Source organism: Phaenicophaeus curvirostris, chromosome 17 (genome assembly GCF_032191515.1).
Source record: "Phaenicophaeus curvirostris isolate KB17595 chromosome 17, BPBGC_Pcur_1.0, whole genome shotgun sequence".
Taxonomy (NCBI): Eukaryota; Metazoa; Chordata; class Aves; order Cuculiformes; family Cuculidae; genus Phaenicophaeus; species Phaenicophaeus curvirostris.
This window is the reverse complement of record NC_091408.1, coordinates 6,103,948-6,117,953: the sequence shown is the minus strand read 5'-3', so window position 1 is coordinate 6,117,953 and position 14,006 is coordinate 6,103,948. Positions and strand designations below refer to the sequence as shown.

The window sequence follows — 14,006 nt, the reverse complement described above, 5'->3', positions numbered from 1 at the left end:
ATGACTTCTCTGGGCAGCCTGGGCCAGTGCCTTCCCACCCTCACAGGAAAACATTTCTTCCTAAGATCCAGTCTATACTTCTTTTTTAGTTGAAAACCACCCCCACTTATCCTATTACTATGAGCTCTGCTTAAAAGGTTTTCTCCATCTTTCTTGTAAGGCCCCTTTAAGTGTTGACAGGCTGCAATAAATTTGTCTCCATCCAGCATGGCGTTGCCAGCTGGGCAAGGAAGGAGATTGTCCCACCTTGAGCACTGGGCGCAGTTCTGGGGCCACAAGATAAAAAGGATCTAAAGGTGCTGGAGAGCGTCCAGAGGAGGGCACGGAGTTGGGGAAGGGTTTAAAGGGGAAGAGTGTGAGGAGCAGCTGAAGTCACTTGGTCTGTTCGGCCTGGAGGAGACTGAGGGGAGACGTCTGCAGCCTTCTCACACAGAAGGGGGAGGAGCAGGCACTGAGCTCTTCTTTCTGGACCTGAGGGAACAGCAGGAAGATGCCAGGGGAGGATCAGGTTGGACATTAGGAGTGGTCTCTTCCCCCAGAGGGTGATGGAGCTCTGGAACAGCTCCCAGGGAAGCAGTCGTGGCACCAAGCCTGACAATATTGTAGAAGCCTTTGACCAATGCCCTCAGCCCCACAGTGTGAATGTTGGGGTTGTCCTGTGCAGGGACAGGAGTTGGACTCGATGATTCTTGTGGGTCCCTCCCAAGTCAGGACATTTTATGATTTAGTGCTAGTCAGGCTGTTTGGTGCAGGTGCAGTAACTGATTACGTCCTACCTCCTGATGCGGCAGCGTAGTGAGAATACAGGTATTGATTTGTTGAGTAAAGGAGTTAATTTGGAAGCGGTTTTAAATACAGTTCTGAACCAGGTAGAAGTTATTTTGGTAAGTCCTCTAAATGCAATAGAGATTTTATTTACATCATAGGAAGACTAAGGGGGAAACCCATTTTCTTGCTTCTCGCTCACCTAGCTGTGACTAATTACTCTTTGCTTAAAAAATTAAAAGGCGCAGATTAAATTTCTGTCTGCAAGGCACAAATTAATCCATTTACCGAATCAGTGCTCCATTAGCCCACAGGAGCCTGTCTCTGTCTCAGAGGGGGTAGTAGGATTGGAGTTTTGGAGTCGTTCCAGTAGAGTTTTAGACAGGCTAGTGCTGGCTGAAAGTTACTGCTCCATTTGCGGGGGTGAGCGCTCTGCTAAAGACAGGCTGTGTGGATTTTTGGGATGTAGGGAGGGAAGAGCTTGTTCTGCATCTAATGCTAAGGTTGCATTAGAATGGAACTAGTGTGGGCTGTTGCTTGTGCTTTGTCACAAGCTCACTAATTTGACTATAAATACTATAAATACTGTTATAAATAAGATCTGTACAACTGTTGTATCTTTTCCAGTTTTTGTGAGAGAGCTGTCAGTCCCGACTGCTATGTCTGTACTGCTCTGGCTGTAGGCAGCCTGTCCTTCCAATGAAATCTCTGGGTGCGTACAGACAGACCAGGTCCTGCTGGTTGGACGGGAGTCAACTCCAATTTGGAAGCGATCTATCCATCGTGGTGCCGTGCCTGAGCTCATAAGCCTGGAGCTAATAAGCCTGGCCCAGTGGCTTCTCTTATTTGTTTGGGCAGCACGTTGCTCTCAAATGGTTGTGTGGCTTCGGGAGCCGAGCTGGTTCACATCTGGCCAGCTTGAGGTCTGCCTGCGTGTGGCCATGGGGATGTGCTTAGAGTTCCTGTTATTTTTGGTGTCCGTTTTGGCAATACATGCAGCTTAAATCACATGAAAGCCAATAATCTTCTTGCAAATCCGCAGCAGGGAGTAGAGCCCCTGCTCCTCATGCAGAGGGAAGGGAAGAAGAGCTGTTTGTAGAGCAAAGGTGTGGACAGGGAGGGAGAGGAGGAGGGATGTTGTCTGCAGGGCTAGTTTAAGGAACTTTAGAACAAATGCAGGGTTCCAGTGTTTATAAACTGGTGCTGTTTGCTAAATAGACCTAATAGGAATGTTGCCCATGTTTGTGGTATCTCAACACTTCCCTAGAATAGAATATCTTTTGCATCGAAAACTTTCACGCAGCCATATTGTATGAACATTTTCCTGTGTAACCGTACATGAAATAAACCCAGCGTAGCCTGGTTTTATCACTTGATCCTGCAGAGATCCAGGTTTAAATGAGCAAGGAGTGGTTGTAGGAGAGACCCTCAAAAAAAACCAAGGCGTTGGGGCTGGAGAAGAGGTAAGAGGCAGGAGATGATCCTGACTGGGGAGCTGCCTGACTTTCTGGTGGCAAACAACAGACATAGGTTTTAGCTGAGCAGCTGGCTCTGTGCATGAGGATTGATGAGGAGGGATCAGGTGTTTGGCAGCACCTGTGGAGTGCTGGTGCAGGGACCAGGACCCACAGTGGAGAGCAAAACTTCACAGAATGGTCAGGATGGGCTGGGTTTGCACTCTCTGTTGTAGAGCATAAAAATTTAGAATATCGGACAAAAATGAGGGCGAGGGCAAATCTTGATGCAATAACTGCAGGAGTGATTCTTTAGTTAAGCAGAAAAAACATTAGGAAAAATGTAGGTGCTGCATTTAGCTCTTAAACCCAAGAGATCCTTCATTTTGATCTAAATTTTATTTTGAGATACATAATCAGTTAAAGCAGCAAATTTTGTATTAAAAAGCCATTTATATGTTACTAATCATAGAATGGTTTGGGTTGGAAGGGATCTTAAAGCCCAGCCGGTTCCACCCCTCCTGCCATGGGCAGGGACACCTGGGCCAGGGCCTCTCCACCCTCACAGGAAAACATTTCTGCCTAAGATTTCATCTCAATCTCTCCTCTTTCAGCTTAAAACCATTCCTTTTCATCCTATTTCTGCCCTTCCTGTTGAGGATCCCCTTCTGGCTTCCTTTTAGCCACTTTTAGTACTGGATGGAATGAAAGACAAACCGTAATGTCACTTCCATTCAGTTTTATATCGAAATATTTGTTCATTTTCTATCAACTGTATTTCAAACCTTGTAAGTGAAACTTGCTTCCCACTCCATTTTGCCATGTACATCCTTCACCTAAAATGACTTGGAGAGGACAAAGAGTGGCTCGGGTACCTTTGCACCAACGCGATCTGTCCAGTGTTCTACCGGTACGGGATGGAGAGGCACAATTGCTTCCACCTTTTTTTATGGGTTTTTGCACTGAGGAAACAACACTGTGGTTTTGTGCAATGGTAACTTTGCTGCTGTCTGGCTGTGCCTTACAGAAGCCTAACAAATTATTTCTCTTCTTTCTTTTCAGAACGAAATAAATGAGGTTCCTTTCTTTGATGTCCAGCTGCCTTATGAACTGGCACTGAAGATATTTCAGTACTTGGGCAAGACTGAGCTGGGCAGGTGTGCTCAGGTAAGCAATGCTGACAGTTTGCTTCTCTTATAGCCCTTAAAATTGGCAGAACTATCCAAGAAACAGCACCTTGCAGCAGGAGAGGTGTGTGGTAGCCCTGGTAGCTCAGCTTATTGTGCTCTTACTTATTGGAAGTGCTTTCAAAGCTGACTGTTGAACAAACAATAGTAAATGAGCTGAATTTATAGCTTGTGGGTGAGTAGTTAGAAAAAAGCATTTGTGGCTTGGCCAAAAGCGAAGCCTTGAAATTTAAAATAACTGCTTGCAAAGATCTTTTCAACTCAAGTGAGCGTAGTTACAAAGAAGTGAGTGTAGTAATAAAGTGAGAGTCTTGCTGCAATATTTAGAATCCAGCTCTTTACAGAGCTATGGATGTAGCAACAGATCTGTTCCCCCTCAGTTTTCCGTATCTGGCTTGAACCACAGAATTAATTTCCCTGTAGTAATTTCATGTGAGGCTAAGTTCTTAAATGTCAGTGATTTCCTCGCTGTCTCCTGCAAGGGGTTGATATCTTCCTGTGGTGATACTGTAAGGTCATGCTTTTACCAGTCTGTACTTGGATGTGGTCCACAGTTTGTGTGGCTGTAAACTGCCTGTCTCTTCAAGTAGCTTTACTGGCTGAAATGCTTGCACACACCTGACTGTGCTCAGAGCGGTTCAGCCCACGCTGTTTAGCCTTTCAGCCTCCTTTCTTCACACCTTGAATGATGAACCTCCTGTCTGAATGACTCTTCAAAGCAAGCCTCATTGGTGAGTGCTGATTCAGGGAGTGCAGGGGTTAGGATGAAGGGTAATGTTTTTAAGCTGAAAGAGGTGAGATCGAGAGGAGATCTTAGGAAGAAGTTGTTTACTGTGAGGGTGGATTTTTGAATCCCTGCTACAAAAAAAACTATTTGAATGGCACTTGAGTTGTGGAAGCTATGTGTAGCTTTGCAAGTTAAAGGTATCATCGGTTCCTGAGCTCTGGTGGGTTTGTTGTAGTTGTGCGATATTCAGCAGAGAAGTCCCTCTTGATAATCTGTCTTGATAATTCCAGGAGAAAGGTATCCAGGAATTAATGTGTCAGTAGAACAGTCTGGAGCAACAGCAAAATGTTCCCTCTGCGTTGTGCCAGCCGTTTGAGCACCTTTTGATTCTGATCTGGCCACTGAAAGAAATACCCATGCAGTGAGTGGCTCTTGTGACTTGTGTGGTGAATGGGTCTGAGAACAGTCTCTCCTCCTTCCCAGTCATGGTGCCGAGGGAAAAGAAAAACGGTCACTTGAGACACCGCAAGTATGACAAATTCACACGCATGAGAAGTCCTTGTGTTATTTGGGGCTGATATCTACAGGTATCTACAATTAACCTCACTTGTGGCTTTGGGACTGAGCCTTTAAATTCTCAGCTTTGTGATAAGATGATGTCTCATCTGTGACCTTCTTCATACATTGACAGTCGTTACTGCTTTCTAGTAAGTATCAGAGACCACATGGTGTGAGATACTCCTCGACAGTATGTACTGAGTTTTGGCAATGCAAAGGCAGGTTTATTTCTTAAAAGGACAGTGGGAAATTGCCTTGAACTACTGGCATTTTCATACGAGAGGTGGTTTGGAAATGTTTACTAGCACACAATTGTGAATGTATCTAGGACAAGGGAGTCTGCTTCTAGGAATTTAAGAATTAATTGATTTGCTTAGATCAAGAATTTCAGATGCTTTCCTCTGCAGCTTCTGAAATTGTCACTCTGTTAGGCTTTTAGTGTTTATGCATTCTAAAAAGAAAACCTTGTGTATTTTGTGACCGTACTTTTGCACCAGGATTGTATACAGGGAAAGTCATCATCCATCCTTGTAGTTTAGAGAGAGAGCAGAGAAGCGGATGGGTAAGGATATCCTGCGCTCAGGATGAGACTTAAAATAACATTATGGCTGTGAATTGAAAAGATGAGCAGCTTCCACCTGGTAAATGTGCATCTAAATGGCTTTGGATTAAATGCTGTTTGGCGCTACGTATTGTGCTGAATTGGAAGTCCAGATATTTCTAATTGAGGCTCCTGGCTTCAGCGGCTGAACCTTGAATGTGTCTTTGTGTGACTAGGGAAGAAAATAAACCTAATGAAACAAAGACAGTTATCAGATGGAGATGAATGAATAACCCTTCATTAGGATTTGAGCCAGTTCATTTAGACAGGATTAGGAGAAATGTAGGATTTGATAGAAGAGGTGGGGTTTTAGGTTATTTTTTTTTCTGCAGGGGGGAGAAAATCCCCTAAAGGCAAAACCTGTGTCAGCAAAAGCCTTTGAAGTACTTCAGGACATTATTACTTGCTGAACTATAAGATATAAAACTGTTCTTGTGTGGAGCTCAAGGGAAACCAAAGTTTCTTTGCTGAGAACTGTTGAGAACTGTAGCAAAAAGATACTGGGAACATTTTAGACAAAATTAGTAATAGAATCATGAAATGGTTTGGATAGAAGGGACCTTAAAGCACATCCAGTCCACCACTCTGTTATGGGTAGAGACGTTTTCAGGTTGCTCAAAGCCTCAACCAGCCTTGCCTTGAACCCTTTCAAAGGTGGCACTTCCACAGCTCTACTAAGATCATATTTATATCTGTTCCCCACAGTGATAACAGAACAGATACCCTCACATCTCCTGCTTTTCACACCCACTGTAGCGCAGGCAAGAGGCACTAACACACAGCACATTGCTAAACAAGCTGTGCTGATAATTGCAGGTAAACATACATGCATGGGAGACCAGGAATAGAAAAAACCAAAACCGTAAAACAGACCAGCAAGGCAAGGAACCATTGAATGAGTCTCTGGTGTCAGAGAGACTCGCTGTGAGGATGCCTTAGTTCTTGAAAGTCACCCTAAGAGCCCCTGGAAGTCAGTCATGTCTCAAGCTGCAGCCGTGGCATTGAAGTATTGCTCTGGACTATGTGATCAGGGTGTTCTTTTTAAGAGTCATCAGCACTCAGCAACGTTTTTCGGCTGTGTGGCCTGCTCATCTCCCACAGATAGGAAACCATAAGGGTAAACACCTTGTCATGGGCCTCTTTCTCAAGCCAAGCTTTTCTGAGGAATTAAAACGGATTCTCTTTAGCTTCTGTTTCATTTCTTACATCTAAAATCCAGGTGATTGACAAAAGTATTTGCTACAAAACAGCACTCGGTTTCCAAGGGAAAAGCACCATTCAGAAATGGAGAAAATGAACCTTGACCTTCCAGGAAGCTAAGGCGTGTCAGAAAGTGGGATTACAAAGAAACTCAGCGTCATGATGTTACAGGTTGATACAGGTGGATAAAGGAGATTTCCCCAAGGAAACTGAGGACTTTAAATCCATAAACAGCTCTGTAAGATGTTATTATTGATCGTTGTTGGGGCTTCTGTGTAGTGCAGAGTTGGAAATAATAATGTTTATAGTTCAATAAGAGCTTTGTGCATCTGTGCTGCTCTCCAATGAGCAGAAAGTCTGGGTGCCTATAAATAAAGCCGGAATGCTCTGGCTTTTGGGGCCTCACCTGAAACTCGAAGTCAAGCAGATCTAATAAAGCTGACTTCAGGCCAACGGCCGGTTTTAATGCGGCAGCTCACAGTGGTGCTGTAAAGTGAAATGCTTGAGACACTTTTATTAGAGCTTTCTTGCAGCTGAGGCTCACTCAGTGGGGTTTTTACAAGGGATTGTCATGCCAGTTTTGGTGCATTAAGAAAAGGCTGCGTTAGGGACCCTTTGGAAATTTGTGCCTGTAAAGCAGCAGGTTTCAATGTAATTTGATTTAAAAAAAATCATAATAGGATACGATCTTTATTCCCCTTGAATGTTTGTGCCTGCAAGTTGAAAAGACAGCCTAAATTTTATGTAGTTCCCCCCTCCTTTCTTTTTCACTGTCTTTGTAAAACACTTTTATGATCTTGAAACTGGAAAGGGCTGTGCAACATTGTCTACTTTGGCAGACTCCAAGGGTTTGTGTATGTTTTCTTTTTTTAAAGCCAGGCAAAAGTTGGCGTAGTTGGGCTTTGTTTGCTTCTGCTTGTGTGTTAGTCTGTCCTCTCAATGTTAGCAGGAACGTGTCAGCAAAAAGCTGGGTGGGTTTTCTTTATTGAGCAATAATATATGGATTTATATTACTTTAAAATCAAATTGAGAGCAAATTCCCCTCTAAATTGTACCAGATTGAAATTTGGTTTGCTTTTGTTTTTTTGCTCTTGAAATTCCAGAGTGTGTCCCTATAGGGACAGGAACATCGAGCGCTGTTGCAGGGTGGTATATAATCAGCCTGGAGAAGAGAAGGCTCTGCGGAGACCTTAGAGCAGTTTCCAGTACTGAAAGGGGCTCCAGGAAAGCTGAGGAGGGGCTCTTGATCAGGGAGTGCGGGGACAGGACAGGGGGGAACAGTTTTCAGGTGAAAGAAGGGAGATTGAGATGAGATCTTAGGAAGAAATGTTTTCCTTGGAGGGTGGGGAGGTCTTGGCCCAGGTTGCCCAGGGAAGTGGTGGCTGCCCCATCCCTGGAGGTGTTCAGGACCAGGTTGGATGGAGCTTGAACACCCTGATCCAGTGGGTGGAACTGGACGGGCTTTGAGGTCCTTTCCAACCGAAACCATTCCATGATTCTGTGATGAAGCTAGAGAAGACAGGGTGCTGTTTCTGTCGTTTTTAAGACAGGTATGATTGTCGTATCCAGGTCGTTTTCTTTGATGATGTCAGTCTGAGCAGATTTTTTGTCTTTTGGAAATAGTGTATGATTGATGACTGCTTTAACCGGTAGCAGTTTTCATTGGTTACATCTGTTTCTTTAAACTAAGAATTACAGAGAACAAATGCTACTTAAGTTGGCTCTTACCTCTTGAATCTTTAATTCAGAGCCCACAGTTGATTATGATGAAGCTGTTCTCTCTGGTATGGACAGCAACTTGAGGCTGATTGAAGAACTTAATAATTCATTCCTATTTATGCATACTGTAGTACAATAGGTTATAAATCACCTATGTCATATACCTAATCAGGCATTGTCAGCAGGGCTTTAGAGAGATGCTTGAGTGATCTGAAAGGTTTCCTTAGCTGCAAATATCAAAATAAATTCATTTTTGCTCTAAACTTACAATGCTGTCTTAATTGTTTTTTTTTTTCTTTTTCCTTTAAAATTTCCTAAGATACTGACATTTCACGTTGGCAGCATGGGGGCTAAACGCTGGTCTCCACGTTGTGTGAGGTTTTAATGGAGTAGAAACCCAGTTATTTTCAAAAGAATCCAGAGGATTTTGTTAGTGTTTTTTTTTCCCGTTGTATCAGTAGCATATTTGTTTAGGTAAGAATTTAGTGTTGCTGCAGGCCTGTATTGCTCTATACCAGTATATTTCAGTTTTTATTTCATTAACTTTTATATGAAGCCTAGTTTTTACTTGTAACTTAATGCTATATATATAAATTTGATTTCCAGGTGAGCAGGACGTGGAAAGTACTTGCAGAAGATGAAGTGTTGTGGTACCGGTTGTGCCAACAGGAAGGATATCTCTTAGATACAAGCATCTCTGATCGTTCCTGCTGGAAGCTCGCCCTCAAGAACTGCCGTGCCAGAGAGCGCACTTTGAAAACCAACTGGAAGGTAAAAGAGAATTTCTTTAATGGGATCCAGATGCTGTAGAAAAATGGGAGCCTGGTTCAAGCGAGTGGTAGCGGAAAGTTGGTCTTTCCTATTGCAGCTTCTTTTTGCCAGTTAAAAGGGAAAACCTGCTGAAGGATTTATGAGACATGGCTGGAGCTGTAATGCTCTTTTTTTTTTTCTCTCTTCCCAATGACTGATTGCTTTTGGGAGCGGGTCTTTGTTTGCTATGCTACTCTGTTGGTTTTGGTGATAGAGAGGTGTTTATACTTCAGCCATCCCTTGATAATGAGAGTCAGCCTTCAAGATAAAGGCTTGTTACATATCCTGGCTATAAGAAAGCTGTCTCTTTTGTTGTTGTCGTGACAGTTGTTTCTCTACCTAAAGATTATGAATGATGATGAAGAGTGATAGCTTCTTTCTCCTGTAAAAATTGCAGGAGGCAAGCATAAAGTCGATGTCTTCTCTCTCAGCTGCACTGTGACTCGTCAGTAGCAATATCAGACCTCAGAGTTTTCCATGAAGCAGCAACTGAATGTATTGCAGTCCCAACACCGTGTCTTGTCTTTCTGTGCAGAACCGCATCGGTGCTGTGAGCCAGCTGGGGTACGAGCTGGGAAAAATCCTGTGTGATGTACATTCTTGCGATGGAGTTGTTATTGCTGGGTGAGTATGAGGTTGCGTAATGCTTGCTTAATCCTCACTGTTTGAAATCTCATGTACTGCTTTTTAACACATGCAAAAGAAGCATCCGTTTGAGGCAACAAAAAGGAATTTTTCTGGCTGCGGTTCCTTTGCAGATGAGGTAGATTGTCCTTAAAGTGACTTGTAATGATGGTTATCTGTGAGTCATGTCAACAGCGCATATTTTTTTTGTGCTATTCAAAAAGCCATCTCCTGTGTGTTTAGTCTCTGTAAAGGCAATAGTACTTCCTAATGAACTCTGTTTGCTGTGGAAGCACCCAGAATGTATTAAATACTGCACACAGCTACTGAAAAATGCTCTTTTTCATATTTTTTTCCCCTAAAAATCTTTTAGTTGCAAGGACGTTTTTGTCTGCTGTGGCAAATAACTTCACAAATAAGTTCTCTCCATTCTTACTTAAAAGGAAATATGGGGAAAGAACCCATCTAAAAACCAGAGAAACTCATACTTCTCCTTTCCTAATATAAAGCTTTGTCAGGACTTGGATTTAATGGTAGCTCTGGTAGCTTGAGCTCTCTGAAAGCATCTCTTTAGTTGCTGCAAGCAGAAAACTGGTTTGTGAGTCTTATCCAAAAGAAGATGAATTTGTTGTTCTGCCAGTGGTGATTGAAGCCTGCTAGACAGCGGCATGTTGTCACGTCACCAGTAATAGCTCATGGTAAATACCAAACAAGACAGACTTAAAGTTATAGCTGAAACTTCCAAGGAGTAGATCAGCATCCTGATCCTGTGGGAGGTGTCCCTGCCTATGGTGGGGGGTTGGAACTGGATGGGCTTTGAGGTCCCTTCCAACCCAAAACATTCCACGATTCTGTGATTAGCAGCTTCTACAGGGAAAGACATTGGTCGTTATTTGCCTTTGGGAATGCACACAGACTGAGGACTTCGTTGGGGCTTCATTTTGTTGTTTGTAGTGTGTAAATCCAAACATAGCCCTGCCCTTTCTTTCCTAGCTTATGACGTTGTACTTAATGGCACTGTGCTTTCAAATTTGTCATAAAAGTGTAATGAATCTGGTGATCAATAGCTGGCTATTGCATTCTTTCAGTACTGAAGAAGTAATTTAATAGCTGAGGTTAACAGAAGTCAATTTTCTTCTCAGCATAAATATCAATTATCTGTTACATTTAATGATTATATCTCCAATTTCGCCGACACTTATGTGCTTAGCTTTACATGTGAATAATCATAGAATACAATAATTGCCATGTGCATAAAGCTAAACAGGTATGTGATTTGGCAACACTTGAGAATCATAGAATGGTTTGGGTTGGAACGGACTTTAAAACCCGTCCAGTTCCTCACCCCTGCCATGGGCAGGGACACCTCCCACTGGATCAGGTTGCTCCAAGCCCCATCCAACTTGGCCTTGAACACCTCCAGGGACAGGGCAGCCTTGACTCTTCTGGGCAGCCTGGGCCAGGGCCTCCCCACCCTCACAGTAGAACATTTCTTCCAAAGGTCTTACCTCAATCTTCCCTCTTTCAGCTGTAAACTGTTCCCTGTCCTACCTGATCAAGAGCCCCTCCCCAGCTTTCCTGGAGCCCCTTTCAGTGCTGGAAGCTGCTCTAAGGTCTCCCCACAGCCTTTTCTTCTCCAAGCTGAACAACCCCAACTCTCTCAGCCTGTCCTTGTACAGGCAGTCTTCCAGCCCTCAGATCAGTTGGTGATGATTTTAAAGCTAGTTTTATTTGCGGCATGTCCCAGGGTTTTCTAAGCAGTGGCTTGTGGCATCCTTTACCTATCTTTCTCCTATAATCTGATTGCTGCACTGGAGAAAATAGGGCCGCTTGGTTTTTAGCAGGATTTTTTGGTGCCTGACTTTGGGGAGCAGCTGCAGTGCTCTGGCTCCACTTGGTCAGCCCAGCCAGGCATTATGCTCTGTCTTTATGGCTGGAAACCGTGGCAGTGTAAAGCAGCTGCTCCCTGGTTTCAGGAGGTTTGACTCAGGATCTTGGTAAATCTGGGAATGGTTATAAAAATTTAAAAAGAGGTGGGGAGGGAGTGTCTCCAGCAGAAATGCTGGGGCTATTGTGTGTTCAGGGTCTTGGAGCAAACCTGGGAGCTATCTTATTTGATTTGAACCTGTGCTGTGATAGACCTAATCTAGCATGCTTCTTTATACTCTGCTGGGAAGTGGAATAATTTTTATTTCAGTTGCTGCAGAGCTGCTTTTTAACCTTTTTGAAAAGGAATTTGTACAGGCGGTGGGCAGAATGACTCAAACCAGCAGCAACAAGTGCAATACATTGAGGCATAGTTTGCCTGAACTGGATCAGGAGCAGATCTCTGTTAACCCTGTGTAAGGAAACAAAGATAAACTATATAACGTTAGCTCTCCTGTGGAGAAGTGTACCTATTTCATGCGCTCCGCTGTTTTTTCGCGCTGCTGCCAAAGCTCAAGCCAGAAGATGGCAGAATATCAAGGATTGATTAAGTGCAACCTGAGCTGAGAGTGGAAGGTGGCTGCTCGCAGCTCCTCTTTCTCCCAGCGCCTTGCATTTACTGGCTGACATCAGATAATTCAATCTGGCCTGCGTGCAGAGCATCTTGTGTTTATCATTAAAATTTCATCCCAGCGGTTACGATGCTTGTTTTCTGGGTCAGACCTTGAATCCCTTTTCATTTGAGACAGCGGTGTTTGTGGTTACCTCACTCCCAATCAATGTTGTATTCGCCAGCCTTTCTACAGTTACATGTCTCGAAGGATCTTCTTTAAAGGGCTATTGTCCTCCCCTGGCTCCATATTCAATTCAAATGTAGTTTCTTCTTTATGTCAGGGTTTACTTAAAGCAATTATACGTCTGCTCACTTGGCTTTTATAAATCACTACTGATGATTAGGTTCACTGTACCTATCACTTATTTGGTTTCAATACAGAATTCCTGCATTTCTTCTCTTTCTGTCAATAAAATCTTGAACGGATCTCTTTTTTTTTTAAGTATGCACGTGTTCAGACAGTAAAATTGGTACTTTTTCTCTCTTGACAGTGTTGACACCTTCACAGGTGGGCATTTTTGTTCAGAGGTTGGGTCATCCTGGAGATACTGATCTCAGAGCACGTGCCTGGTCCTTATTTGAACTGTGCTGTCATTACACAGCGGATCCTGTGGTGTAACATGTCCGTAACATGTTCTGTGACTGTTTTGCTGCTTGAGTGGCTCTGTGTGGAATACTTAACATGTGGCTGTTGTTGAAACTGTGCTGTAAACTTGCCTTGTGTCGGTGGTGATCAGCTTGCCTCCCAGCTCATCACATAAAGCTACACCAAGTCTGCTGGGAGTCAGGGCAATGTTTTATTATGCATTGTGTTACTTTTTTATACCTGTGGAAAGGGCACTGTGGCTTTACTACTGCTGTTTGTAGCTCTGAAAGCTTCCCAAATGACAATAAACAGAGGAGATCCAGAGTCAGAACACCATATAAAGGTATCTGATGTTTTTTTCTTTCTTGAGCTTCCTTTAATGGAAGGAGGAGTGGTAGTTCAGAGCTTGCATAAATGGAGATTTAAGGGCATGCTTCTGCTGTGCCATGGAGACCAGTCTAGTAGATGCTGCTTGGAGTCCTGCACCGCTTAGAGAGTTGGCTCTTGGCTCTTCTCTTCAAGCTTTGGCTTCAGAGGTTTCCGCCTTTCCTCAGTAAGTACTGTCTTCTTTCCTAGGTGTTTTATTTTCATGAGTATAGGTTGAGTGAGAGTCATCTGCTTTGAGTGCCTTGGTAAATCTGCAGGTTAACACATCCTCCCCTTTCAGTGTGGAGGAAACCTGGCACAGGTGGAATTTCTCCAAGTGATGCCTGAGAATGGCAATGACAAGCAATAGAAGAACTTTCTAAACATCCTGTTTTAGAGGTAGCGATACTTTTTGATTCTCTCATACTGAGAAACTAAATAAACTGAAGTAATTTTCATACAGTTGTTTTCGTTCTGAAGGAGCCTCGTGGGAAGTTACAGTTTGAACACTACAGTACTTCTGAACAATGTGGGCTTTTCGGTTTAGGTCATGAGCAACATACAGACATACAAGCAACTGCTACAATATGGTAGGTTTCTTTGTTCCTCGAGATCACCTCCCACATTGCTTTTTCTCTTGCTCAAAGGTGACCTGCAAATGACTTTTTTAAAAAAAATGGGTTTGCCACTCTTTTTAGCTCCATAATGATGTGTGAAACTAGCCCGAAAGGCTTGAAAACACTTTGCTACACTCTTTAAAACTTCACATCAACTCTCATCTAATTTGGTTTCTTTGCTATAGGGCTTGTGGGCTATTCTCAAGGTATTTATTAGCTCTTGCATCTTAATTCAGTGTGCAGACCCGAGGAA

At 43.3% G+C, this 14,006-nt stretch overlaps 1 protein-coding gene across 1 annotated transcript in view; it reads left to right on the top strand.

The window, feature by feature from the left end:
- FBXW8 (F-box and WD repeat domain containing 8) overlaps window positions 1-14,006 on the top strand; it is a 49,949-nt gene that overhangs the window by 846 nt on the left and 35,097 nt on the right. Inside the window, exons 2-4 of the mRNA XM_069870834.1 lie at window positions 3,282-3,386; window positions 8,818-8,982; window positions 9,557-9,645. Of these exons, the coding sequence (XP_069726935.1) occupies window positions 3,282-3,386; window positions 8,818-8,982; window positions 9,557-9,645 (359 nt within the window). The remainder of the gene's footprint in view (window positions 1-3,281; window positions 3,387-8,817; window positions 8,983-9,556; window positions 9,646-14,006) is intronic.